This window comes from Ambystoma mexicanum, chromosome 13 (assembly GCF_040938575.1).
Source record: "Ambystoma mexicanum isolate Mex_15411 chromosome 13, UKY_AmexF1_1, whole genome shotgun sequence".
NCBI lineage: Eukaryota > Metazoa > Chordata > Amphibia > Caudata > Ambystomatidae > Ambystoma > Ambystoma mexicanum.
Genome location: NC_090938.1, coordinates 723,084,308 through 723,111,833, shown reverse-complemented (window position 1 = coordinate 723,111,833; position 27,526 = coordinate 723,084,308). Strand labels below are relative to the sequence as shown.

At 51.7% G+C, this 27,526-nt stretch overlaps 1 protein-coding gene across 6 annotated transcripts in view; it reads right to left on the bottom strand.

Annotated features, from left to right (window-relative positions):
- The window catches only part of LOC138521808 (E3 ubiquitin-protein ligase TRIM39-like), a 915,506-nt gene that overhangs the window by 82,302 nt on the left and 805,678 nt on the right, over positions 1 to 27,526 (bottom strand). Inside the window, exon 7 of one of the 6 annotated variants that reach the window (XM_069634924.1) lies at positions 20,289 to 20,617. The exons of the other annotated variants lie outside the window; for them this stretch is intronic. Within the exon in view, the coding sequence (XP_069491025.1) occupies positions 20,574 to 20,617 (44 nt within the window). The 3' untranslated portion in view covers positions 20,289 to 20,573. Of the gene's footprint in view, positions 1 to 20,288; positions 20,618 to 27,526 lie in introns of those variants that run through there. 6 annotated transcript variants of the gene reach the window in all.

The window sequence follows — 27,526 nt, the reverse complement described above, 5'->3', positions numbered from 1 at the left end:
GGCAACCACGATCAGGACGCACTGCTTATTAACCAAATGTACGCCTTAATCCAAAACTGGATGGCACACAACAGCCTCTGTCTCAATGATGAAAAAACAGAGCTGCTCATAATTGGATCCTCCCCTAGAATTAACTCTCTTTACTCTGCATATGCATCAGTCACCATTGATGGTGCCACGATCCAAGTACCCAAACAGGTCAAAACACTTGGTGTCCACCTAGACGCCAACCTATCTATGACAAAACAAGTAAACGCCCTCTCTTGAGCCACCTCCTAGACCACCAAGCTCATCTCACTTACTCGCAAATTCCTCACACCAAATAATTGCATTACCTTAGCGAGAGCCCTTATACTCTTAAAGCTCGACTACAGCAATGTTCTCCTCCTAGGCGCGTCTAATGCTAACTTGTCCAAACTCCAACTCCTGCAGAACAAAGCCCTTTGAGCAGCACTAGGAATAAAAAAGACTGAGCACATTTCGAACATCAGGAGAGACAACCACTGGCTACCCATTAAGGCGAGAATTATATTCAAAACCTTATGTATCACACAAAATGCATTGCTAACAAAGTCCCCAAATACATTAACAACACAGTCACAGAAAAAGTTCCCACCAGACACCTCAGATCCAGCAACAGCACTCTCCTTGCTATCCCACGATTTAAAAGCACGAGAGTCGGCGGCAGCAGCTTTAAAGTTCCAGCCTCTTGACACTGGAATGCTCTCCGAACAAACATCAAGAATGAAGAATCCCACCAGCTATTTAAAAAATCACTGAAAACCTGGCTGTTTAACCGATTCTAAAAGACCTAGATTGCATATTGTGACTACCCATCCTTGCTGTTTGAATCGGACAATCACTATGTTGCTTCATGTGTGTTCTCTCTATACCTTTGGCTTATAACTGTAAAGATTGTAATACTGAACTATCTGTAACTACACCATGATACCTCAGGGTCTGGGCGTATAACAAATTTAATAAATAAATAAAATAAAATAGGCGTCCTATAAGGAAGACCAAAAGGGGCAACCTCCTCCTCAGACCTCTCCTCCTCTTCAAAGATATTCTGGAGAGACTGAAAGAACTCCTTCCTAGGGAGAGGAGTACACCTCTTATCAGGGACAGGCTTTACAGATTTAGACAGAGCCTACCTTGGAGGATCAACAGCCACAGGAGCTTTCATTGGCAAATTATGGCCAATAGGCACTGACAGCATCGACGCTGTCGACGTCGACGCCAAAAGTTTCGAAGGCCTGACCGGGGGTAAAGACCCAACAGACTCACTCGACGGACACAGCGCTGATGGTGTCGATACAGTCTTCGACAACTTCACAGGGTTCTATGGTTTCACTGGTGACGAAGACCGCAACCTGGAACGTCTCTGGCGATCCCCCGATGCCTTGTCCGAAAGGGGCCTCAACGGCTCCCGATGGTTATCGCGCTGAGTACCCGAGGGCGCACGAGTATCGGACCGAGACCGTTCCCTGCCGGCTTCAACAGAAGGCGCGGACGGAACTGTGCCCAGAGATTGGAAAATCTGCAACATTTGCTCCCGAAAAGACTCCCATTTCTTCAGGGGTAGAGGATTTAGTGGGGCAGGCCTCCTTCTTCGGGTAGTCGTCATCCGACGAGGACGGGGAAGGCTAACAGTGACGCCGCTTCTGAGACCGCCTCGACGAAGAGGAAGAGTGGCGTGAACCACTCTGGGGCCTAGATCTCCTGGACTTCTTCCCACAAGGAGAGTCCTCTCTCGACTCGTCAGTCGACAGTCCAGTCGATTTCGATTTACAGGGTTGGGAAACACGGCCTACCTTCAATTTGCCCTTATGCTCCCGCAAGGCCTTGGCAGTCAACGATTGACACTTTGAGCAGTCGTCCGTGGCGTGGGCCGTACCCAGGCACCACAAGCAGGTGCGGGTCAGTGATGGACATCCTGGACCCGCAGTCCCGACATTTCTTGAAGCCAGAATGCAGGGTCATCGGGGTGGAAGAAGAAGACATAGTAGAAGACATGAGGCGCGCTGAGTTCTCGAAGCAAAGATGTTTGTGGAAAAAACAGAACTGAGGCTACGGGCGCTGTGCGTCCTACTTATAACAACCGATGACGTCACCTTCGACAGAGGCCTTCGAGGGACATCGACCCAACGCCATCGACGCAAGGGCGTCTTCTGCAGAAAACATTTCTGAAGCAGCACAGCTGTGGACATTACATGTCATAGATGAGGAATATGTTGGAAGACACAATACATTCGAATATCCGATTATCAGGATCTTGGCAGGTTACACTTATATAAAAACAACCAACACCTACGTATCCCGTCAAATGAGTTAAAATCATATATACAAAATTTATATCTAAGATTTTGTCTGAATACTTTCCCCAACGATGGAAGTCGTGGGGTCAAAACGTCAGATTTGTAGGGAAACGCGAGGCTGTAGCGCCTGTGGCCTAGCTCCAATTGAATCCCCGTTTCACTTGGTCTTGGAATGCTTGGCATTTCAAGGGAAAAGATCCCGTCTCCTGGAAGTTTTCATCCACTTGATCTCCCGGGTATTGTCAGACAACCTTTCGGTAAGGCTGATGACGACTACAAATGAGAGTCTAATAATAGCCCTAACGACTTGCAGGCCGATTCATGGAATAATTAGCGCGGCGCAAGTGGGCAAAAACGTGCGATTCGCAGTGGAATAGCGAAAATCGCAGTGAACGTGCGAAAATCGCACGAAAAGCAGCGCACGTCGATTCATGGAAGGCCGTGCGCGAGAAAACCAGCGGATGTGCGAAAAAAAAGTGCGCGGCGCACGTTGGCGCACGTTGGCGCACAGGCCATCTAACAGCGTGCGCCAGGTCACAGCGAAAATCGCACAGGCCACAGCGAAATTCGCACATAGCGCGGCGCACGCAATAAAAGTAGGCGGAACACGGGCGTAACACTCGGAATGGGGAACAACTTGCCAAAACGTGGGCGTCACGGGGGAAGTACAGGGCACAAGTGCGCGGAACGCCCACACGCTCGCCTACAACACGTATTCATGGAATAGAATAGGGGAAAAAAGCGCACGCTCAAACCAGCGCACAGGCACAAACACGACCGCCACAAGAAAGGAGGCGGTAGCGTCTCTGCGGCTGTAAGAAATGTGCGCCAAAAGGTGCGCCAACAAATAGCACCTATATACTGCCATGATGAATGTCCCATACTGTGGCCCTCCAGGAAAAATGACGTGCTAAGGGGTACCCACAAACACGGACACCCGCTGACAAAAAATACGTGTGCATGTATACCGGGTGCGCGGGAAGTGTCACACGCGATTTGCAGGGTACGTGCATCACAGGGGTTCGCGTGAAGTAATTCACACGATCGGGCCTGGGGGAGCGGGCTACGTGTATTACAGGGGTTCGCGTGAAGTTCCTCACACGATCGGGCCTGGGGGAGCGGGCTACGTGTATTACAGGGGTTCGCGTGAAGTTCCTCACGCGATCGGGCCTGGGGGAGCGGGCTACGTGTATTACAGGGCTTCGCGTGAAGTACCTCACGCGATCGGGCCTGGGGGAGCGGGCTACGTGTATTTCAGGGGTTCGCGTGAAGTTCCACACGCGATCGGGCCTGGGGGAGCGGGCTACGTGTATTACAGGGGTTCGCGGGAAGTTCCACACGCGATCGGGCCTGGGGGAGCGGGCTACGTGTATTACAGGGGTTCGCGGGAAGTTCCACACGCGAATAGCCTGGGCGCGTGAATTTGAGGGGTGCGCGGGAAGTTCCTCACGCGATCGGGCCTGGGGGAGCGGGCTACGTGTATTACAGGGGTTCGCGTGAAGTTCCTCACGCGATCGGGCCTGGGGGAGCGGGCTACGTGTATTACAGGGGTTCGCGGGAAGTTCCACACGCGAATAGCCTGGGCGCGTGTATTTCAGGGGTTCGCGGGAAGTTCCACACGTGAATAGCCTGGGCGCGTGTATTTCAGGGGTGCGCGGGACGTTTTACACGCGAATAGCCTGGGCGCGTGAATTTGAGGGGTGCGCGGGAAGTTCCTCACGCGATCGGGCCTGGGGGAGCGGGCTACGTGTATTTCAGGGGTTCGCGGGAAGTTCCACACGCGAATAGCCTGGGCGCGTGAATTTGAGGGGTGCGCGGGAAGTTCCTCACGCGATCGGGCCTGGGGGAGCGGGCTACGTGTATTTCAGGGGTTCGCGGGAAGTTTCACACGCGATCGGGCCTGGGGGAGCGGGCTACGTGTATTACAGGTGTTCGCGGGAAGTTCCACACGCGAATAGCCTGGGCGCGTGTATTTCAGGGGTTCGCGGGAAGTTCCACACGTGAATAGCCTGGGCGCGTGTATTTCAGGGGTGCGCGGGAAGTTCCACACGTGAATAGCCTGGGCGCGTGTATTTCAGGGGTTGGCGGGAAGTTCCACACGTGAATAGCCTGGGCGCGTGTATTTCAGGGGTGCGCGGGAAGTTTTACACGCGAATAGCCTGGGCGCGTGAATTTGAGGGGTGCGAGGGAAGTTCCTCACGCGATCGGGCCTGGGGGAGCGGGCTACGTGTATTTCAGGGGTTCGCGGGAAGTTCCACACGCGAATAGCCTGGGCGCGTGAATTTGAGGGGTGCGCGGGAAGTTCCTCACGCGATCGGGCCTGGGGGAGCGGGCTACGTGTATTTCAGGGGTTCGCGGGAAGTTTCACACGCGATCGGGCCTGGGGGAGCGGGCTACGTGTATTACAGGTGTTCGCGGGAAGTTCCACACGCGAATAGCCTGGGCGCGTGTATTTCAGGGGTTCGCGGGAAGTTCCACACGTGAATAGCCTGGGCGCGTGTATTTCAGGGGTGCGCGGGAAGTTCCACACGTGAATAGCCTGGGCGCGTGTATTTCAGGGGTGCGCGGGAAGTTTTACACGCGAATAGCCTGGGCGCGTGAATTTGAGGGGTGCGCGGGAAGTTCCTCACGCGATCGGGCCTGGGGGAGCGGGCTACGTGTATTCCAGGGGTTCGCGGGAAGTTTCACACGCGAATAGCCTGGGCGCGTGTATTTCAGGGGTGCGCGGGAAGTTTCACACGCGATTTCTGCACGGTACGTGTATTTCAGGGGTGCCGGGGAGTCCCACATGTGATTTCACAGTGTGGGTCCTCCCAGGTGTACCCTGTACACCCTCCACGGCCCCTGCAGGCAGCCCACACCACAGGGGACTACCCTGCATCCCTGGTCATGTCCCGCAGACAGCCCACCCAACATGGGCATGCCCCCCAGCAAAGGCACATGTCTCCTTGAACTAATGAACACCAACACATGTCCCCTTGCACCCCCACCCCCCAGCACTGTGGGGCACATGCCAGCAGTCCCCCACCCATGTCCAACTCATGTCCCCCACCACCCCCACCCCCCAGCCACCAGGGTCACCCTCCACCAGGCCCCCACTCATGTCCCCTATCACCCCCACCCCCCAGCCACCAGGGTCACCCTCCACCAGGCCCCCACTCATGTCTCCCATCACCCCCACACCCCAGCAGTGCAGGGTCACCCTCCACCAGGCCCCCACTCATGTCTCCCACCACCCCCACCCCCCAGCAGTGCAGGCTCAACCTCCACCAGGCCCCCACTCATGTCCCCCTGCACCCCCACCCCCCAGCACTGTGGGGCACCTGCCAGCAGGCCCCCACCCATGTCCAACTCATGTCACCCACCACCCCCAAACCCCAGCCACCAGGGTCACCCTCCACCAGGCCCCCACTCATGTCTCCCACCACCCCCACCCCCCAGCAGTGCAGGCTCAACCTCCACCAGGCCCCCACTCATGTCCCCCTGCACCCCCACCCCCCAGCACTGTGGGGCACCTGCCAGCAGGCCCCCACCCATGTCCAACTCATGTCTCCCACCACCCCCACCCCCCAGCCACCAGGGTCACCCTCCACCAGGCCCCCACTCATGTCCCCTATCACCCCCACCCCCCAGCCACCAGGGTCACCCTCCACCAGGCCCCCACTCATGTCTCCCATCACCCCCACACCCCAGCAGTGCAGGGTCACCCTCCACCAGGCCCCCACTCATGTCTCCCACCACCCCCACCCCCCAGCAGTGCAGGCTCAACCTCCACCAGGCCCCCACTCATGTCCCCCTGCACCCCCACCCCCCAGCACTGTGGGGCACCTGCCAGCAGGCCCCCACCCATGTCCAACTCATGTCTCCCACCACCCCCACCCCCCAGCCACCAGGGTCACCCTCCACCAGGCCCCCACTCATGTCCCCTATCACCCCCACCCCCCAGCCACCAGGGTCACCCTCCACCAGGCCCCCACTCATGTCTCCCATCACCCCCACACCCCAGCAGTGCAGGGTCACCCTCCACCAGGCCCCCACTCATGTCTCCCACCACCCCCACCCCCCAGCAGTGCAGGCTCAACCTCCACCAGGCCCCCACTCATGTCCCCCTGCACCCCCACCCCCCAGCACTGTGGGGCACCTGCCAGCAGGCCCCCACCCATGTCCAACTCATGTCTCTCACCACCCCCACCCCCCAGCACTGTGGGGCACCTGCCAGCAGGCCCCCACCCATGTCCAATCCATGCCCCCCTGCACCTGGGTCCCAACATTCCCCAATCATGTCCGTAATGGCCATCCTCCCCTGCCAAAAGGCCCAACCAACTATCACACCCACCCACATATCAAAGGCATTTACATGTTACACCCCCAATGTAAATAATGCAATTTAACACATGTCTGTCACACACAATGGCTGCAAGTGAATGACAAAACACCCAACATGACATGCCTGAAAGCAATGAGATGATACGACACATTGAAGATTAAAAAAAATTATTATGTATTGAACAGCAAATAAGAAAAAACACAAAGCAAATCAAACAAAACAAGATGAATGTCCATGAAAAAATAATGAAAAAATAAAATAAGCCAATCAAGAAGATAATCCTGGGTCCATGAGCCCTACCAAATGTAACCTAACTGACTACTAACAAAAAAGGGAACTATATACAAAAAAGTGGTGCATTGTCCAATCGCAACCCAAAAAAAATTCAAAAAAACAAAGGAAACCTAACCCTAACTATACAACTATATACAAAGGCAGCGGGCTATTTGGACGGCTCACTGGTTGTTGTCATGGGCCAGGGCATCCTCGAACTCCTGCTCAATGGCTTGGAGGCGGGCATGTTCCCTGGCCCCGAGGTCCCGCAGGGATAACGCAGTGTCAATCTCAAACTCCCTGCGAAGACCCTCGAGGCACTCAGCTCGCCTCAGCGCCCTCCGCATGGAGTCCTCCGCCCTGACCATCGTGAGCCGTTCCTCCTCTGCCCGCTGCCGCTCCGCACCTATCCGCTGGCACAACCTCTCCCACACGGAAGCCACTCCCATTCCAGGGTTCTCCTGCCCTCCGGCCGATGCCTGCACCCCTGATGTTGATGGCCCCGAGCCATGATGCCTCCCACGTTGAGCCTGCTGCTGCCTCCGACGCAACTGCCTGTGCCAGCACGACGGCATCCAGGCTGATGGAAACCACCGACGCCGTCGTGCATGTGCCCTGCCCGATGATGCCGTCACATCCTCCATCTGCTGGGGTCCAGTTGCTCTGGTGTCCACCCCTGCTGGATCTCTGACTCCCGACTGTGGCAGGGATGGGATCCCCACCGAGCTGGCTGCATTGGTCGGGGCAGGTCCACAGGGGGCCCTGGTGGCATCTGGGCTGGAAGACGGCAAGGAGAACGACTGGTGGATAGCCTGCACAGAGGAGGAGAGGGCCGCCACATTGGGCAACACATGCAGGAAACCCCCGAACATGGCCGATCCCAATTGGGCCACGTCGGCACGGTGCACTTCGTGATGGCGTGCGTGCTCCTCCCGGGAAGCACGCACGGCATCACGAATCGCAGCCGTGCGCAACGCGACCCCAATCAGGACCTTCTCCGCACGGCCAGGGGTTCCCACGTCCGCAGGTGGAGGGGAGTCAGGTGACATGGACATCCCCTCTACCTGCGGACAGGCCTGGGACGGGGCATCCCTGCTGGTGCATGGTGGTGCACTCACAGGGTCAGGGACAGCGACATGCACAGGCCCCTCCACGGTGACCTGTGCTGCCTCCTGCCCCTGGCCCTGGACTGCACCACTTGCACCAGCAGGGATGCCCCCACCAGGCCCCATGTGTGCCCCAGTGGCGGCCTCCTCCTCCTCTGTGCAAACCACCAACCTGGATGGCTCCTCACCGTCTCCCACCGTAGCAGGCCCCTGTGGGGGCTCACCCACCCCTTCCGCTGCAGCCGTGGGGGCATCCCCGCCGCCTTGCTCCACAGCGCCGTCTCCGCCCTCTTCTTCACTAGCCGCTGCGTAGAGGGAGACAAAGAACACAAGCATCAGGGCACTGTACAATGGTCCCCTAGACAGGAAGCAATAGCAGATGAGCACCACTGTCAAAGTACACTTCCATCATGTCCCTCCACAACACATGGGCCAGTCCAGGCAAAACACACACAGGAACAGGCATGGTGCATGCCATGGACATTCCCATGCATGTCCAATGGACTCTTGAAACATTCAATGATATGTAACTCACATGCATCATGGCTCATGCCCATCACATGCACACACATCACCTCAGTCACATCCATCTGGCCCCAAACACAACAAACACAGCGGATACAAGGGTAATTTTGCTGCTTTACTGAATCTCTGCATTGTCACACACATGTGTCATGCATCCATGGCATGCACAAGTCACAGACACGCAGGTCAGGCACACAGACATGGCTACCATATATGTACCTGGCATCAGCACCCATCCCTCACCCCCACCCATGTTCAGGTACAGAGACTGGCATGCTCTCATGTTCATAATCTGATCAGGGCTCCCCATGCGGCATTTCAACACATGCAACAACCATGTGCATCACACATCACTGGTGGCACATGCATTACCATGATGTCCCTGCACACATACATGCATACATGGGCAATGGCACACATACAGGCAAGTATCATAGAACCAGCACACCGCAACATGCCCTGTCTCACACAGTAATGCATGGACACTTACCGCTCAACTCCAGACGGGCCTCCCTCTCAAGGATCTGGGCGTGGAGCGCTGGGCGTACGCGTTCCAGGACCCTCATCTGGATGGTACTCATGCGGCCCCGGCCCCCCTCCACGAGGCGCCGGGCCTTCACAAGGGTCCTGGACCTCAAGTCCTCCCAGCGCTTCTTGATCTTCAGGACGTCGCGGGTTGCCACCCCCTCCGCGTTGATGGCAACCACACAGTCGGCCCAGATCCTCTGCCGTCCTTCCTTGCTGGCGCGGGACGATCCAAAGAGGGCATCATACTGCCCCAGGACATGCTCCACCAGGACACCAACTTCGGTGACAGTGAAGCTGGTGCCCCTCTGCCCCTCTGGCCTGGGGTTGCCACTGGTGCCAGATGTGGAAGTGCCCGACATGGCAACCCCAGAGGCAGGTGTGGGTGGGCAACTGGGTCCTGGGGCTGGGCTGTGGAGCGATGTAATACCAGTCGGGAGTCTTCAGTTCCAGCAGGGGTGGACACAGCAACTGGACCCCTGCAGATGGCTGATGTGCAGGCACCAAATGGCAGGGCACGGTGGCAGCAGGCAGGCAGGCAGGCAGCAGCAGATGGCACGTGGGAGGCTGCTCGGGGCACTGGGGGGCAGTAACTCGGCCTTCTGGGCAGGAGCGTGGGCTTCCGTGTGTTTTCGCGTGGCCAGCTTGATACGGAGTGATTTGGCACGTGAAAATCCTGCACGTCAGCGTGAAATCCGAGGAAAGGCCCTTAGCGCGTAAGCGCGTCAGCACGCATACGCGATTCGATTGGACCAGAGTCCCTCAGCGCGTAAGCGCGTCTGTGACGTGACCCGCACGGGTGTTCCCCACTCAGGACGTGATGACGGGGCACACGTGGAGATACTGCACGTCAGAGTGTCATCGCGTGTAATTGGACAAAAGTGCGCGTACACGCAATTGGCCTATGTACGTGTATTTAATGGGTGCGCGGCCACTTACACACGCAAGTACGTCAGCGAACCTGTATCCCGTGGTGCGTGTGAATTTCCACACGCTATTGGACTGGGAACAGGATTCCAGGGCTGCGCGGGTCACACGCTGTATCCCGTGGTGCGTGTGAATTTCCACACGCTATTGGACTGGCAACAGGATTCCAGGGCTGCGCGGGTCACACGCTCGCCTAGAACACGCGCTAAGCATAAATCGCGGTCTCTAACAATAACAAGCTCAGACGCCAGGATGAACATACCGTTCCTAGCAGCAGTGGCAGTGGGCTACCAAAGGAGGAGGAGGAGGATAGTCAGGGCCAGAATATTCACACCCAGAACCAGCCTTTTCGGGATGCCTGATGACCAGGTGTATGGGAGGTACAGGTTTCCACCACACATCATACTGGACCTGGTGACTGAGTGGGAGGATGACCTCACATCACCCACCCTGTGCTCCCAAGCACTCAGCCCCCTGGAGAAGGTCCTCAATGTACTGCACTTCTTAGCCACTGGATCATTTCAGCGGACAAGTGCCATAGTGGGTGGGGTGTCACAGGCCACCCAGTCACGCTGCCTACACCAGGTCTTGAACATCATGACTGCACGCCCATCAGTCCGCAGGCACATATACCTGCCCAGAACACCTGCAGAAAGGCATGCTGCCGCCCTGGATTTTTACGCAGTGGCACGATTCCCCAAAGTGCTAGGTGCCATCGACTGCACCCATGTGGCTCTACGTCCCCCCAGGGCATCTGAGCACATCTATAGGAACCGCAAGCACTGGCATTCCATCAACGTGCAGGTAGCATGTAATGCCAAGGGAATCATCACCTCAGTATATGCCAACTATCCCGGCTCCACCCACGACAGCTTCATTTACCGAATGTCCACCCTAAGCCGGGACCTAGAAGCTGGGCGGCATGGCGATACATGGCTGCTTGGTGAGTATGTATGCCACTGCACATGCATGCATGTTGGATACTGAGCAAGGTCACAACCTCACCAATGATACCAATCCCCACCTCCACAGGGGACAGTGCCTACCCTCTCAGCCCCCACATGATGACGCCAATTCGGAACCCCACCACGCCACCCCAGGTAAGATTTAACACAGCCCACATTACAACCAGGGGCATAGTGGAGCGCACATTCGGAGTGCTGAAGTCACGCTTTCGCTCCCTTGACCGTTCTGGCGGGCAGCTGTTATACGCTCCCCCAGTAGTGTGCAGGATCATAGTGGCAGCATGTGTCCTGCACAACGTTGCAACACGCCGGGGCCTGGCCGTGGACATGGTGGTGGCCCCACATCCCCAACCACATGCACAGCCGCTGCGCATGGGAGGGGAAAGGGCACGGGGGGAGGCAGCCCGTACACAGCTAGTGGCTAATTACTTCACATAGAAATCACACCCCTGTGGAGTGCACACTGCCCTGGCACATTCCATCTGACAATCAATGATGACTCAACCTGACACTGATCCTGAATGTGTGGAGAATGAACCGGGAATTCCATGTCAGCCTGAGATTGTTCACCTGGAAGTGTCACAATGTGTGCATCCCTACCCACACAGACACCACCAATGCAGTTTTGTGAAGTTACACATTGAAGCAGCTAAAATGAATACCCACTTGCAAAATGCAACAAGAGGACAGTGCCATGTCAGCCAACCCAACACCAGCACTGCCACACGACACACCGTGCCATGTCATGCTAATTGCAGGTAAACAAAGTGATCCCCACAACATGACATCACTCTCACTATGTACAGTGGCACTATTAGAAACCTGCAACACCTGAAATGCACACAGCAATGCCGGACAAACAACATACTTGAGCACGTAGTACCATTAACATGACATAAAAAATGTAACATATTAGTAGTCTCACCACTCACCACCTGGAAATGCCTGCACTCCCACCACTACCAACTGTGCAGTGTTGGCGCCATGTAGAGTTGTAGGTGCACTGCTGCCAACATGGTCCCCATCGCCAGACTAGAGGTCCTTGTGTGGACTTGAGGAAGGGACCTGCAAATTGGGAGGTAGACACAGAAGAAGAGTTACACATCAATGCAACATGCAGTGTACAACACAACAGCAATATGCACTAGGAATGTATACACAGTATTGACTACAGACTGGCCACACAGTTCATGGGAGTCCAACGTCACTGTGTAATTCACTGTCACTTGGGCACACCCTTTGCAAGCCCATGGAAACGGGAAGCAGGAGGGGTGTGTGTGACTCAAACCCAAGCATCTGAACCAAATACATTACAAGCCTGCATGTGCCCAGCCACAATGCAGCGTATGCCCACAGGAACCACGGAAGCCAACAGATCGGAGCCAACAGATCGGAGCCAACAGATCGGAGCCAACAGATCGGAGCCAACAGATCGGAGCCAACAGATCGGAGCCAACAGATCGGAGCCAACAGATCGGAGCCAACAGATCGGAGCCAACAGATCGGAGCCAACAGATCGGAGCCAACAGATCGGAGCCAACAGATCCTCCCAAAAAAATTGGGAATAAAAGAAATCAAAATAAAAATGAAAATAAGAAAAAATCAAAAATGGCCATTGATGGGCCCGGGGGGGTTGGGGAGGCCACCCAGGAGGTCCGAGGACAGGATGCACACCAGAACCCACCTGCGTGGATCCTGGGAAAATAAAACACCTCCATGGGCTCATGGCCCACACGGCTACCCTATTGTGGGAGTGTCACTGCTGTCGCTATTATCACCCTGTGCAGCTGCATCCGGAGGTGGTTGCACTATGGGAGGCAGCCCACGCAAGGCCCTAGTCTGCTCCTCCATGGCTGCAAGCATGCGGGTGTGGTAGGTCTGGTTCTGGAGGATGAGTGTGCGGAGGTCCCCATGCAACAACTCACGGGATGCCCGGACCTCCGCCCTCGTTGCCTGCATCTCAGCTGAGAGCGTACGGGTGAGACGCTCCAGCTGCTGTTCTGTCCTTTGGTGTGTGGAAGCCTCAAGCTCAACAAGAGTCGTCCTGAGGTGTAGGAGCTCCTGCCTCAGGGCTTCCCTGTGGCCCTGGGACTCCTGCAGAGTCGCCAGTGCCGCCCGCCTGTCCCTGTTGGACCCCAACATGTCCTCCCTGTGTGACTGGCAGATGGAGTCAGTTGCCTGCTCTAGTCGCTCCATCAGCCTTTCTGGGGGGACAATGGAAGTGGCCACCCTATCCATGGCCTGAGCCATCATCTCGGATGATGCAGCCTGTTGGGTAGCCATACCGTAAATGGATTGCTCCCATGCGGTATTGCCAGGTGGCGTACGGCCACCACGTCGGCGGGCACCACACCTGTCTGGGGCAAGGCGAACTGCGCCTTGCTGTGCCGGCACTGCCTGAGGCTGCAGGACTGCATTCCCCCTCTGATCTGCTGGCCCAGGAACAGGATCAGATGTCGCGGAGTGTGACCCTGCATCCGTAACCACCAAAGGCGTAGCTGCCAACACTGACATCCCCATGGAGGGTACTGACCCTGGTGCAGGTGGGTGAGACAGAACAGAATCCCTCCCTGGAACACTCACCAGCGACGGCACGTAGGTCTCATCCGAATTAACACCTGAGTACAGCTCGGGGGAGGTGCAGCCAGAGACACCCCTTGAGAGCACGACCTGCAGCACTTGTGGGTTCTCCCCCACCACCACACCACGTCCCTCACTGGTGGTTGGTCGGCCCTGGGACACCTCCTGGGTCTGCACCATCTCCACAACCCCAGCAGTATCAGGTGCGTCTTCCCCTGCAAAGACATGAAAACAAAGTAATGGAAACAGGCATTAGCACCATGGCACACATTGAGGGCTGAGAAGCAAGAGAACCAGTACTTGATTGACATGTCCCACATGACTAAAACCCTCCCATGCATGCACCCTCACTGCTTATGAAGTGCAGGCAAACGGCACACACTGATGACACCAAGATGGAAGATGTACATTTTTCTGCATGCTGCCTGGCAGTGGCATCACACATTGGCCTGTGATTGGCAGGTGAAACACACATGCCATCACACAGATGGCATGTACCATTGCTATTGAGTGAAGATGGAGAGGAGGGCAGCACCTATTCATTCAGTCCAGTTCCCGCATGTAATAGCTTTTCTGATTCTAACAGGTCAGATTTTTCACCTGGAGCTGCCAGTCTGTAATGGTCAAATTGCACAGGGACATGTGTGTACAAATGATATCCAGGTAACAAAGTCACTCCCCTTTACCATACCCATGTCAGACATGTGACTAGTGGACAGCGACATGCCTAGTGAAAGTGGTGGAATGCAGACAAACTGACTGAATGAACAGTGAAAAATAAGCAAATCTGTTGTGTCAAGGTGACACTTCAAGGGCAACTGGCGTGCAGTTGTGCTAGATGTCTACTGTTGGCAGAAGGGATACTGCTATGGCCAAATGCAGCTGCGCAGGAAGTATTGCATGAAGCACATGGCTGACCCATACGACTGAGGCCCACACACTCTCTCCTGGCACCCAAACAGAAGCCCTCACACACACACCATGCACATGTATGACACACACATGCATGTGCACTCACCGGACAATGCCTCGTAATCAGCCAGATCTCCCACGCCTTGGATCTGTTCCTCCGTGACGTAGGTCCCAGCGACTGACTCATGTGGAGTGAGTTCCATGTCTACTACTGGAGACCCACCTCCAGTCACTAGAGTTGCGGCATGACTTGAGGCCAGCTTACTCTTTGCCCTGCGCTTTAGGTCATTCCAGCGCTTATAGCAATCATTGGCTGTGCGCCTCACGATTCCAAGGGCACTTACGATGTCCGCAACGGTCTGCCAGTGTGCCTGGCGTTGCGCAGGTGTGGTCTTGGATCCTGCAACAATGACCATCTCGTTGTCATGTCCGGACACATACTCGACAAGTGCATTCAGTTCGTCATCCGTGAAGCTGGGCTTCCTGGACGGGCCGGACTGTGTAGCCGTGTCTGGGGCATCAGCCTGTGCCGGACGAGCACTCTTCCTCTTCCGCTTGGAAGGTGGTGGTGATCCTGAGTGTCCTGCGCCGCTCTGGACACTAGGGGCAGGAGCCCTGGTGGACTCTGTATCAGGAGTGTGGGATTGCACACTCAGCATGGGAGTTGGTGCAGGCATTGGCTCGAGTGTGATGGTGTCAGGGGGAATGTCAGCAGCATGGACTAGGACCGACACTGTCCTGGCTGGGTGTGTGAGGGCTGGGGTGGATGGAGCCGCAGCTGCCCCTGCAGCCACTCCGCCCTGCCTCCTTGGTGCAGTAGATGACCTTGCAGCCCCAGATCCACGTGGCATGATGGCATCAACGTGCACCAGCGCACGTGTCGTAGCCCTGCTGACCTGGAAGTCAGCCATGGAGTCAGCCAGGTCTGGTGCCACAATGGGCTGGTCCAACAAGGGCTGAGCATGGATGGTGTCAGCCACTTCAGCCTCAACGGGAGGGGGGGAGGAGGGGGAGGGGGGGGATGATGGGTGCCCTTGACTGGTCCTCCACACATGGGGGGACAGGCTCACCCTGCAAGTTACGACCACGTCCCCTACCGGATCCACCACGGCCACCACTTGTGGCTCTTCCACCTTTGCCACCCTTACGGAATCCTCGCCTCCCAGCCATGGCACTGATATTAATGTGCGTATGGGAGTGGCTGTAGACAATTGTCCTGGGCAATTGGGGGTCAAAGGGGTTGGGTACCAGATGGTAATTGTACCCTAGTGCTCTAGCACGGCTGATTGTAACCCCTGGGGAAAGATGACGGGTCACGCAACGCACAGGAGGCCCAAAAAAGGGAGATGACGTGCACGCAACCCCTCCTAGACCACGTGTGCAGAAAGACAAACCTGCACTACGCTGTGGCACCCAGTAACACAAGAATGAACGTATGCGTGTCACACGCAGCCTAGATTGACCTCTGAAGGGGTAGGCAACACACGGGGCAAGCACAGAAGTTGGATACGTGCGTGACTCACCGTCTGCCAGGTAAAAGAGCGTGAAGAATGAGCGCGTTTGGCTGGCTAAACCCCCGCCAAAAGAAGATGTGTACGCTGTCTGAGAAGACAGGACAACAGTAGAAGGGGACACTGTTTGAGGGAACAGGCCCAGGTAAACCAGTAAAAGAGAAAAAAGAGAAAAAGCTGTCAGAGGTAACAGGGAATACGAACTGGAAACGCCGTGAAGTAAATCGCGTGTGAAACGACAAGAAGTACACGTACCCTGGCCAATCGCGTGTTAAACTTCCCGCGTACCCCTGTAATACACGTACCCTGGCCAATGGCGTGTTAAACTTCCCGCGTACCCCTGTAATACACGTACCCTGGCTAATCGCGTGTTGAACTTCCCGCGTACCCCTGTAATACACTTACCCTGGCCAATCGCGTGTTAAACTTCCCGCGTACCCCTGTAATACACGTACCCTGGCCAATCGCGTGTTAAACTTCCCGCGTACCCCTGTAATACACGTACCCTGGCTAATCGCGTGTTGAACTTCCCGCGTACCCCTGTAATACACTTACCCTGGCCAATCGCGTGTTAAACTTCCCGCGTACCCCTGTAATACACGTACCCTGTCCAATCGCGTGTTGGACTTCCCGCGTACCCCTGTAATACACGTACCCTGGCCAATCGCGTGTTGAACTTCCCGCGGACCCCTGTAATACACGTACCCTGGCCAATCGCGTGTTAAACTTCCCGCGGACCCCTGTAATACACGTACCCTGGCTAATCGCGTGTATGACTTCCCGCGTACCCCTGTAATACACGTACCCTGGCCAATCGCGTGTTAAACTTCCCGCGTACCCCTGTAATACACGTACCCTGGCCAATCGCGTGTTAAACTTCCCGCGTACCCCTGTAATACACGTACCCTGGCTAATCGCGTGTTGAACTTCCCGCGTACCCCTGTAATACACTTACCCTGGCTAATCGCGTGTTATACTTCCCGCGTACCCCTGTAATACACGTACCCTGTCCAATCGCGTGTTGGACTTCCCGCGTACCCCTGTAATACACGTACCCTGCCCAATCGCGTGTTGAACTTCCCGCGGACCCCTGTAATACACGTACCCTGGCCAATCGCGTGTTGAACTTCCCGCGTACCCATGTAATACACGTACCCTGGCTAATCGCGTGTATGACTTCACGTGTACCCCTGTAATACACTTACACTGGCTAATCGCGTGTTAAACTTCCCGCGTACCCCTGTAATACACGTACCCTGGCCAATCGCGTGTTAAACTTCCCGCGTACCCCTGTAATACACGTACCCTGGCTAATCGCGTGTATGACTTCACGTGTACCCCTGATATGCACGTTACCCGCTTTGCGTTCCTTGTTTGGCTGCCCTGTAAACTGGTCCAGGGTTAGCGCAGCACTTTGCGATGATTTAGCGATTTTGCTGGCTTTTCCTTGCGCGAGGGCGTTCTTGGGGGCGTTACTGGCGCTGCTGCTGGGTCGCTGCGATACTCTGCGCCACGGCTGGTTTGGGAGCATGAAATCCATGAATACGCTGTGCGCGGAAATCGGTTTTATCGCACGTGCCTGGCGCAGTCAATCGCACGCGGACACTCTGCGCCAGCCGATTGCGACACTTTTCTGCGAAATTCTATGAATTACCCTGTTGGTTGGCACTCATATTTGAGGAATTGAAAAACAAAATGCGGCAGGGAGAAGCAGATTAGAGAGCGATGTGGGAGGTCGAGGCACCGCCCACAGGGCACTGACAGGTCAAGGACTGTGTGACATATGCCTAACAATGTAGATAGCCTTACATTTATGTTACAGCTTAGATTCGACTAGGAATACAAAATCTGTGTGCTAATGGATCTATGCCTTTGACAGCTCAATGGATACCTCTAGTTTGTGGAATCATAATGTGACCGTGTTATGTTTGCAACATTTAATTTTCTGCTTGCTGAATGATGATGTGTATCTGGTGTCATTTTATTGTAGTGTAAAAGTTTATTGTATAAACTAAACACACTGTTTTCTTTTTAATAAAAAAAGAAAGAAGTATAGCAAGGCAGACAGGCAGAGAGAAACACAGCAAGAAAGAAAGAAAGAAAGAAAAAAACAGCACAAAAGAATGACAGGCAGAACGAAACACAGCAACAAGGAAAGACACCAACAAGGAAAGACACCAACAATGAAAGACAGAGAGCATGCAGAGGAAAGATAGCAAAAAAGAAAGGTAGGCAGGCAAAGAGAAACACAGCAAGAAAGAAAGATAGGCAGAGAGAAACACAGCAAGAAAGAAAGATAGGCAGGCAGAGATAAAGATAGCAAGAAATGAATAGAGCAACAGGCAAGGAGGAGCTATGGAGACAAAAAGGGCGAGAGAAAGACAAACACAGGCAGAGAGACGGGCAGATCGAGATGTAAAGGGTTGAGACAGGAGGTGAGAGAAAGAAAACATAGCAAGAGAGAAAAGCAGAGACAAAGGAGAGGGAGAGGAAAACTAGGCAGAGAAGAGAGAAAGACAAGCAGAACCGGGAGAGGAAGAAACAGAACAAAATACACAGTGGTGAGGACGAGAGAAACGATAGGAGACAGAGTACAAAGAGAGAGATGAGTAGGGAGAGTGACAGGGACATGAAGAGAGACCAGAGGGAAATGTGAAGAGAAAGTGAGTGGAAGAGAGAGAGAAAGCAGCAGGCAACAAGGACAAAGGGAAATAAGCAGGCAGAGTGGAGAGAGAGAGACAGGTAGGAGAGAGAGAGATGGGAGGAACATGAGCAAGAGGGAGAGAGGAGACACCGAGGCAGAGTGGAGAGAGGGGCAGCTATGAGAGAGGTAGTAACAGGGGGACCAAGAGCAAAAGGCAGAGAGGAGAGATGGGGAGCCAGAGAGGCGAGAGACAGGGGAGAGGCACAGAGGAGACAGACACAAAGGGAGAATGAAGCAGGCAGAATGGAAAGAGAGGTGGGCAGGTTAAACGAAGTCACAGGAGGAACAAGAGGAAGAGGCACAGAGGAGAGATAGGGAGCAACACGCAGAGATGAGAGACAGGGAGCAACATGCAGAGACGAGAGACAGGGAGCAACAAGCAGAGAGGAGAGACAGAGAGAAAGAAGCAGAGATAACAGACAGGGACAAGGAGCAACAACCAGAGGTGAGAAACAGGGTGCAACAAGCAGAGGTCAGAGCAGGCAGAAACAAGCAGAGGTAAGAGACAGAGAGACAGGGAGCAGCAAGGTCGATAATGACAGAACACGGTCCTGGATAACTGTGTGATCGACAACAATGAGTCAAAGGAGGGCTCAATCCCCAATGAACCTGTTAACACATAGAAAAGAAGAGTAAAAAGAGCAAAAAGAAGGCACATAAGAAAAATGCTCATACTAAATACTCTGATTTTAGTGGCAATCCAGCCTCACCAACAACCCTGGCTTGATTAATTCCAGCTCAAGAGTTACTACCCTTGTGATCAAGCATCAGGGCTAATATGACACTCTACCATTAGAAGGAAATAAGACCAAAGTCTCCACCTAACAACTCACCAAAAGAGGGCCAGAACCAGGCTTCCAGGTAATGAGTCTAATCCTCTTTCTACTAGAGGTGCCTCCAGAAATAAAGACACCATCGTAGCTACTCCTGTTCACCCTAAACGCACCTGTTCATCTATGCAGACTACAGGAACTATTAAAGAGCCAACCATTACCAGAAGATTCCCACATTCTGGAAGGATTGGAAAACCATTTTTGAGAGCACAATCATGGGATAAAATCCATTATTTATTTACTTATTTCATTTATTGACAGCAATTAGGCATATTTGTTAAACAGTACAGTTTTAATGGAATAGTGCGCTCAAAAATATTATTGTCCTGAGGGTTCGTGCATGTGTTTTTAAGCATACGTTGATCGATCGTACAAACATTTCCTCTGCACCTTACCGTAGTTTTCCTCATTTTTACACCTGCGAAATCAGGCAGCAGGGCACGGCCATCTTGTGCTAATCTTATCCATTGCCGCATCGCCCTAAGGTGAACTGCCCTGGCGGCACTAAATCATATCCCCCGCCCCTGAGGCTGACATCACCAAACCTAGTGATATTCTCCCGTCAATCTCCATGACGTTAATGGGCAGCTTAGCCAAATGCGCCCAGTCATCACCTACGTGTTGACGTCAGTTGATGCAGAACCCGAAATATCAACACACATCTCACAACACAGCGCATCCCAATTCTGAATACAAAACTATATTTTTAAAGGAAATAGCAACAATCTACAATTTGTAATGCACTTTTATTTCACAATAAACGCTCCGAAAACATCCGGCGATTGTCATTCAACCACATGGGTAATTTTTTTCTTAGTTCTCGGTCCACAAATGTTTATCGTGAGTCACACGGTGTTCCTTTTGGGTATAAGAAGCGCATTGGACGCACCGTGAATCGCAAAGCTTCGGCATCAGCTTGGCGCTAGGCCACCGTAAACTATGTCAGGTTGCTCCTTATCGCTGGTACCGCGAAAGGGCATATCGGTATGTGGCGATCGTGCCAAAACAGCGTCATAGTTATCTGCTATTTAAGTGCATCTGCAGCTGCCGGCTAAAGAAGCCGTCAATTAGTATCTGGAATCGATGACACTCGCAGAAAGGCAGGATGTAGCTGTGTGGAAAACATAACAGAAATTTCTCTCAGTAGCCATTTTAATTTATCAATGTACACAATTAATTCTGCACCGTGTGAAAACTAATGATGAACACAAACATGAAACAATGGGAACACAGAGAAAACAGTGGAAAGTAGTTTCCAATTTGCTTGAGAGGTCAGTGATATGTAGTATTTTTAGCTCGCAATGGGATGCGGAAGCTGACGCTAGAATTCGAAGAACACATAGACGGCATTTTAACGAAATATTAGCGTAGAATTTGGCGTTGGTGGAACCTGGGGGAGCCCAGAAGTGGACTACATGCGTTTCGATGCTGGACTGCCCATGTGCCCGGGACAAAGACAAGTACATACAGGTTGTTTTTTCATGTCGTTGCAATATGCCACAAACAACCCAGTACAATGGAAGCCAGCAATAACGGTCAGAAAATGAAACCTTGACTCGTTCGTCTATAAAATCGTCTACAGTAAAACGTACATAATATTTGGCATTTCCATTCTCTCAGCGTAACGCAGTGTGTCCGTTCAGATCAACACATTTTCATAAAATGAAATTACATGTTGCTTTGTGCAGTTCTGGAATGGTGAACCTTATCATTTTTGACGGTATTACACACCTGCCTTCATTCATTAATTCCTTTCGGAATCCTACCTATCTTCCAAGGTCGAAAAACAATTGAAACTTATACTGTGTACGATGCGTGGGTGTGCTCAGCTCACAAGCAAAATTCAAAGGCGCTGACCTTTACTCCGAATGGGAGCAAATAGCCCTTCAGACCACAGTGGCATTTGAAATATTTTTGAAAAACATATGAATTGTTTGGTGCCATCCACCAATGCCACGCACAATTTCTAGTGATTTACTTTTTTTAACGAAAACAGTTACAGTTAGTTTACTTCCAAATGCCTTATTTATAATGTCCCGCTGGAGGACTTCTCACTCTCCCAGCGACTCCCACAGCTAGCCCACACCACCTGTCAGCTCAGCCCATCTCCTGTTCACACGGCAAATCATGTATACATTTTTCGCAAGGAGCGAGTCTCGAGCCCTGACAAAATGTGCTCGTACGAGAATGTCAGAGCAAGCTCTGCTGTAACCCCCTCCTGCCAGGCCGCGGTCCCCTGAACCCATGACCCCAGTTCCCTTTGAACGCATCTGGTCGCCAGACCCTAACCCAGCACCACCTCAACCTCACCTCCCATACACCTATTCTGGATTGGTCATATATTCTGGTAACGCTGACACCTACCCCCACTGCGTTTGAAATCTTAAGACTCCGAGGGCTGCAAATCAAAGATCAGCCCCTTTGATAAGGCATTCGATAGCAACGACCACCAACACAAGCCCCCATAAAAATATAGGTCAGAATGCACCTATTTCTCACCAACAACCCCCTTTGATGCGCTTACAGTCAGTAGAGCTTGCATGCCAAGTATTTTATCTAGCCTAGGTCTCATTTCTTTTGTGGACTCTTATTTATTAAGCTATTTGGAAAGGTGTTTGGTAAGGCAACTGCAGAACACCAAAGTTGCGTTCATGCTGTTATCCATCTGACCCTCCCCCGATCAGTGAAGGACCCACAAGAGCTTGCCGAAACTGGGAAGTGTGAAAGCACAGTGTTACACTCTATGGCATCCTCCAGTAGGCACTTCTTGCAAAATAAATTGACAAAGAGGATACATTTCAAAAGAAAATGTGGACACTTTATTTGGACACTTGATATAAACATTGTTGAACAAATAAATGCTAATTATTTGTATCGGGAAGTTAACTGTTCCACAAGGTCTGCTTTCGGTGGACAGAGCAAGTTTGAAATGTTTTGTGACAATGTATGTGTCCACGGAACAAAATTATGCACGATTCCACGTGTATGTATGTCCAACACAGTTAAAATGAGATCTTTCACAAAATCGTATTCCATTTCCTGGTATATTGGCTTGACGACCCATTTCTTGCTTCTTTTTGTAAAGGCCATTTTGTAACAAAGCATCCCAAAGTTCCCTGCAGACCTCAATTGTTCATGCCCTATGTTCTCATTATGCACTAAGACCGCTAGTAATGTCCTATATTGCATCCCGTCTGTCCCAAAATGCAATCTCTTGGGCTTGTACTTTAAGCACACATTGAGGAACACCTCCAAATCTCCTGTGTGACCGCATTCTGTGAGTCCCTTCAGATCTCTAGATAGAGTTTTATCAAACACGATCTTCTCAAGAGCTTTGTGTGGAGGTGAAGATGGAACCAACCACTTCTTCTTGCATTCCTGCTCCTCTGACAAAGGTCCATGTGCACATTGGTGAAAATGTAGGTTTTCTGTCCAAGAGTGAACGTTGGAACAGTGATGCATTAGTGAGCGCCATTATTCAAGTAGAATTTCCACAGACCCACCACAAGTTTTGGAGCTCCACCAAAGATGGCTGCTGAAAGACTGGGACCACTGTAAAATATTTTCAGAACCTTTTTTTTCCAGCAGCTGAGATTTATTTGATTGATTTGGCAACGTGCCATACATCAAATTGATGGCGAATATTTGGAAACTGCTCTCTCATGGTCTTGGCTATTGAAACATGTCTGTCGGTGGCTATGAGGTTTGCATTCCCCTTGATTTGAGATCTTCCAGGGATTTGATAAAACCATGTTTCTCCATGGCCACCGAGGATTTACATTCGGACACCTGCACAACCACCAAACTCACAATTTTTTTAGTTTCCATGTCCTGAAAGTAGTATGTGCATTACTTTGCTGAAAATCCGGGGCTGTCACACTGTCCATCGCCAGCTAGTCTGATCCGTTTGTCAGAGATTGAATATACTTTCAATTTACATTTGTTCAATTTTCCAAGCTTCACTAATAGCAGGGAAAAAATATTCACGTTGATATTTGTAGTACTGCATTTTAGAAAGGAACTGGAGTCCCACAAACTGACAGAAACTGGACAACTTAATAAACATAGAGCCACTGAAAAGTAGAGCTGCCGCACACAGTATATTTCCAGCTGGCACTTTCCCCAGCATCGGTTGAGCGGTCCATGAAAATTTAGCATAGAGCAGATCACAGGTGGCTTGTATTTTCAGGTTAGTGCCTTGTGATACACGAGTCACATTCAACAATGGCTTCCCGCATACTCCCCCCCACACCCCTCACTGGATGGACACATTTCTGCATCAGTATCATCTCTACCAGGCAGCTGTCGAATACAATGTATTTGTGCTCCTTTATTAGACTATCGTCATGCATGAATGTGGTTTGTGATTCAACTGTGGTGGACATATCGGCCGAACAGGACACACTGAAGTCGAGATCTTTGGCTAGTTTCTCGGTCAATTGCGTTGAGGCTTCAGTCTGTTATTTCAGCTGGTGTTATTTCAACACGAATTGGAGAAACCATCAATGTCGATTGTTTGTTGTGTGGCCCTTATTTTGCGGGTGTAGATTGTGTCAAATGGTCAGCGAATAATTCAAAAGCATCTTCATTGTATTCAGTTTCATCTTCATCTGGTGGAATTCTCACATTGTAGCAATGGTCCAACAACACTTTGCTGGCTTGGCCGGTCACATTCAATTCATTTTCTGGCCATTGGGCAAAAGCATCTTGAGTCTGCTTATTGATTGGACCACGCTGCACCTCAAATAATAGTTGCTCCATGTTGAAATCTGTTTGGCAAGCAGCATCTCTGGTTTCATTTCTTGTCTGTGTCATCATACTTTGTTTACTTCTAAAAACATGTTCAATGTAAATCCAACATACAGTATATAGCACACAATATTTTAAAAAGCATGTTATGAAGACACCAGTCCAAAACACTTTTTGTAATCGAAATTGTTTGTTAGTTACCCTTGCTTTCTTGATTTTCTGTGAAACCGTCAGTGCTCCAGATAAGATTTTGAGGTGGGAGTATTTTACGCATGATTTTTGAAATTAGAGAGTAAATGCAATTTCAAGAGAGTAAAATGAGTTTTCTCCTCTGCAAGAGAGTAAAACGTATCCAACATATAATACACCCATTAATGACATATGGCTGCATTTTAATATGGCCATATACAAAAGAGTCATATAATATATGAATGAACATATATTAATTATAATGCATCATTAAATTATAATTTAATGATAATATGTATATATATATGATACATTACTCACCCTAGTCGTATTTCTGATGCTTGTATCTGCTTAGATTCACATGCTGTGCATAGGCCGACATCTAGTGGAAGCTGCGGGGTATTACAGTTTGTTTTTCGAAACTCGAAAATGGGCATTGACACAGGGCGTGCCAGTAATACTATCCCTAGTGTGACGTCCACTGTACCCATGATCCCTCACGCGTCTATGACCCTCAGATTGTATTTTTTCTGACATGAGGTAGCATGAAGAGTAGCGTGAGTACAGATAATCCAAGCAGATAGATAGAAAGGTAAGACTACAAGCATCCATGTGCCTTCTCTCAGAGGGGAGGAAGGGTGGGTTGCATGTGAATCTAAGCAGATACAAGCATCGGAAATACGATTACGGTGAGTAATGTATCCCTTCTGAGGCTTGTGGAATCTGCTTAGATCACATGTTGTGCATAGATTAGCGAGCAGTACCTGAAGAAGGAGATGGGATGTGAGAAGGGTCATAAGCAAATAAATGTCTTAGAACCGCTTGTCTCACTTGTGTATCTGTCTAGGAATGGGTGTCAAAGCAGTAGTGCTGAGTAAGTGTGAATAGAGCTCCAAGTAGCTGCTTTGCAAATGGTGTCAAGGGGTACATTTGCAATGAAAGCCAGAGTGGCCCCAATGCCTCTTGTAGAGTGGGCTCTCGGCGTGAAAGGCAGAGTTTTTTCAGAAAGTGAGTAACACAGCTGGATACAGTTAATAATCCACTTAGAGATGGCATCTTTAGAGACGCGATCCCCCTCTCTGCCTGTAGCTACGGAGACAAACAGCTGATCTGTTTTCCTTAGTGGACTGGTCTTGTTTACATAGTAGAGGACCGCCCTACGCACATCTAGTGTGTGTAGTTTCACCTCAGCCGAGCTTTGTGGGTCTTGGAAGAAAGCCGGAAGCTCGATGGACTGGTTCACGTGGAGTTTTGAAGAGCCTAGGGTGTGTGCGTAAAACCAGTTTATCTTTATGGACAGTAAAGAAGGGATCTTGCACTGACAGAGCCTGAATTTCACTGATCCTTCTTATAGATGTAATAGCTACTAAGAAGGCCGTTTTATAAGTCAGGTGTTTGAGACTGCTTTTATGCATGGGCTCGAATGGGGGGCCCATGAGCTTAGATAGCACCACGTTAAGGTCCCATCCGGCTGGTGGGATTGAAATAGGAGGGTGAAGTCTCTTTACTCCTTCCATGAAGCCTTTAACTACTGGTACTTTCCACCACAACACCTTGTTATGGGAAGTGGTGTATGCCGACAGGGCTGCCAGGTGTACTTTCAGTGAGTTAAAAACCAGTCCTGCATCCAGCAGGTGAAGCATGTATGTAACAATAGTGGAAGGAGTGCAATCAACTGGGTTGATTTGTTTATTCTGGCACCAGATAACGAATCTCTTCCATTTGTCAAAGTAGCAGTGCCTCGTGTTAGGTTTCCTAGATTCTTTTAGGATGTCCATACACCTCTGTGTTAAATTGAGATGTCCGAACTGTATGACCTCAGGAGCCATGCTGCTAGGTTCATTGAGTTGGGTTGAGGATGCACTGTTTGACCTTGGTGCTGGGACAGTAGGTTGTACCAGCCCGGAAGTATGATGGGTTCGCACACTGCCAATCTGCGTAAGTGTGGGAACCACGGTTGTCTTGCCCACATGGGAGCAACTAGGACGAGCGTCATCGATTCTCTGTTCATCTTGTTGACCACCTTCCTGATTAGAGGAGTTGGTGGAAAAGCGTACGCAAACATCCCTGACCAGTTCATCCACAGGGCGCTCCCCTGGGAGTCTGGTTGGGGGAACCTGGATGCAAATCCTGGGCATTGTCTGTTTTCGCTTGTGGCGAATAGGTCTATAGTGATATCTTGTATGACTTCTCTGTGTAGACACCATTCGTGTTCCTCTGGGAGGGGGTCTCTTCTCAGAGCATCCACTCTGGAATTGAGATCCCCTGGAACATGTTGCGATGACAGGAAGATGTTCCGTCTGAGTGCCCATATCCAGATTTTCTGGGCAAGCTTGAACAGATTTGGTGAACGAGTCCCTCCTTGCTTGTTCAGGTAGAACATGGCTGTAGTGCTGTCCGTCCGGATTTGCACTGACAGATTTAGCACGTAGGGCTTGAACGCTTGAAGCGCTCTGAATACTGCCAGAAGCTCTAGCAGGTTGATGTGATTCTTGGCCACTGAGTGAGACCAGAGACCCTGAGCTGTGTGGTGGAGATCGGTTGTGACTACCGCCTGTATCTCGGGATCGTAAAAGGGTTTCCCCTTGGACAGATTCTCTCTTGTCCACCAGTGAAGGCTTTGTACAAGTGTTGGTGAAACGACCACTAGATCGTCCCACTGACCACTTGCCTGAGACCACTGTTTCGCCAACCATTCCTGCATGGGACGCATGCGCAGGCGCGCGTGGGGGACCAGGTAAATACATGACGCCATCATGCCCAGCAAACGCATAGCTTTGCGTACCGTTATCTGGCGACCGGACTGATATTGCGGAATTTGCAGCAGTATATTCCGAATTCTTTCCTTGGAAGGAAAGGTCAACCCCTCTTGAGTGTCTAGGATAGCTCCTAGGAACTGTTTGGATGTGCTTGGCACCAGACTTGACTTTTTCTCGTTTATTGAGAAGCCCAATTCGAAGAGGAGGTCGATTGTCCTTTAAATGTTCGCTCTGCAAATTACTGGGGTCTCCCCCGTGATGAGCCAGTCGTCCAGGTAAGGGTACACCGGGATTGCCTCCCTGCGTAGGTGTGCTGCCGCCAC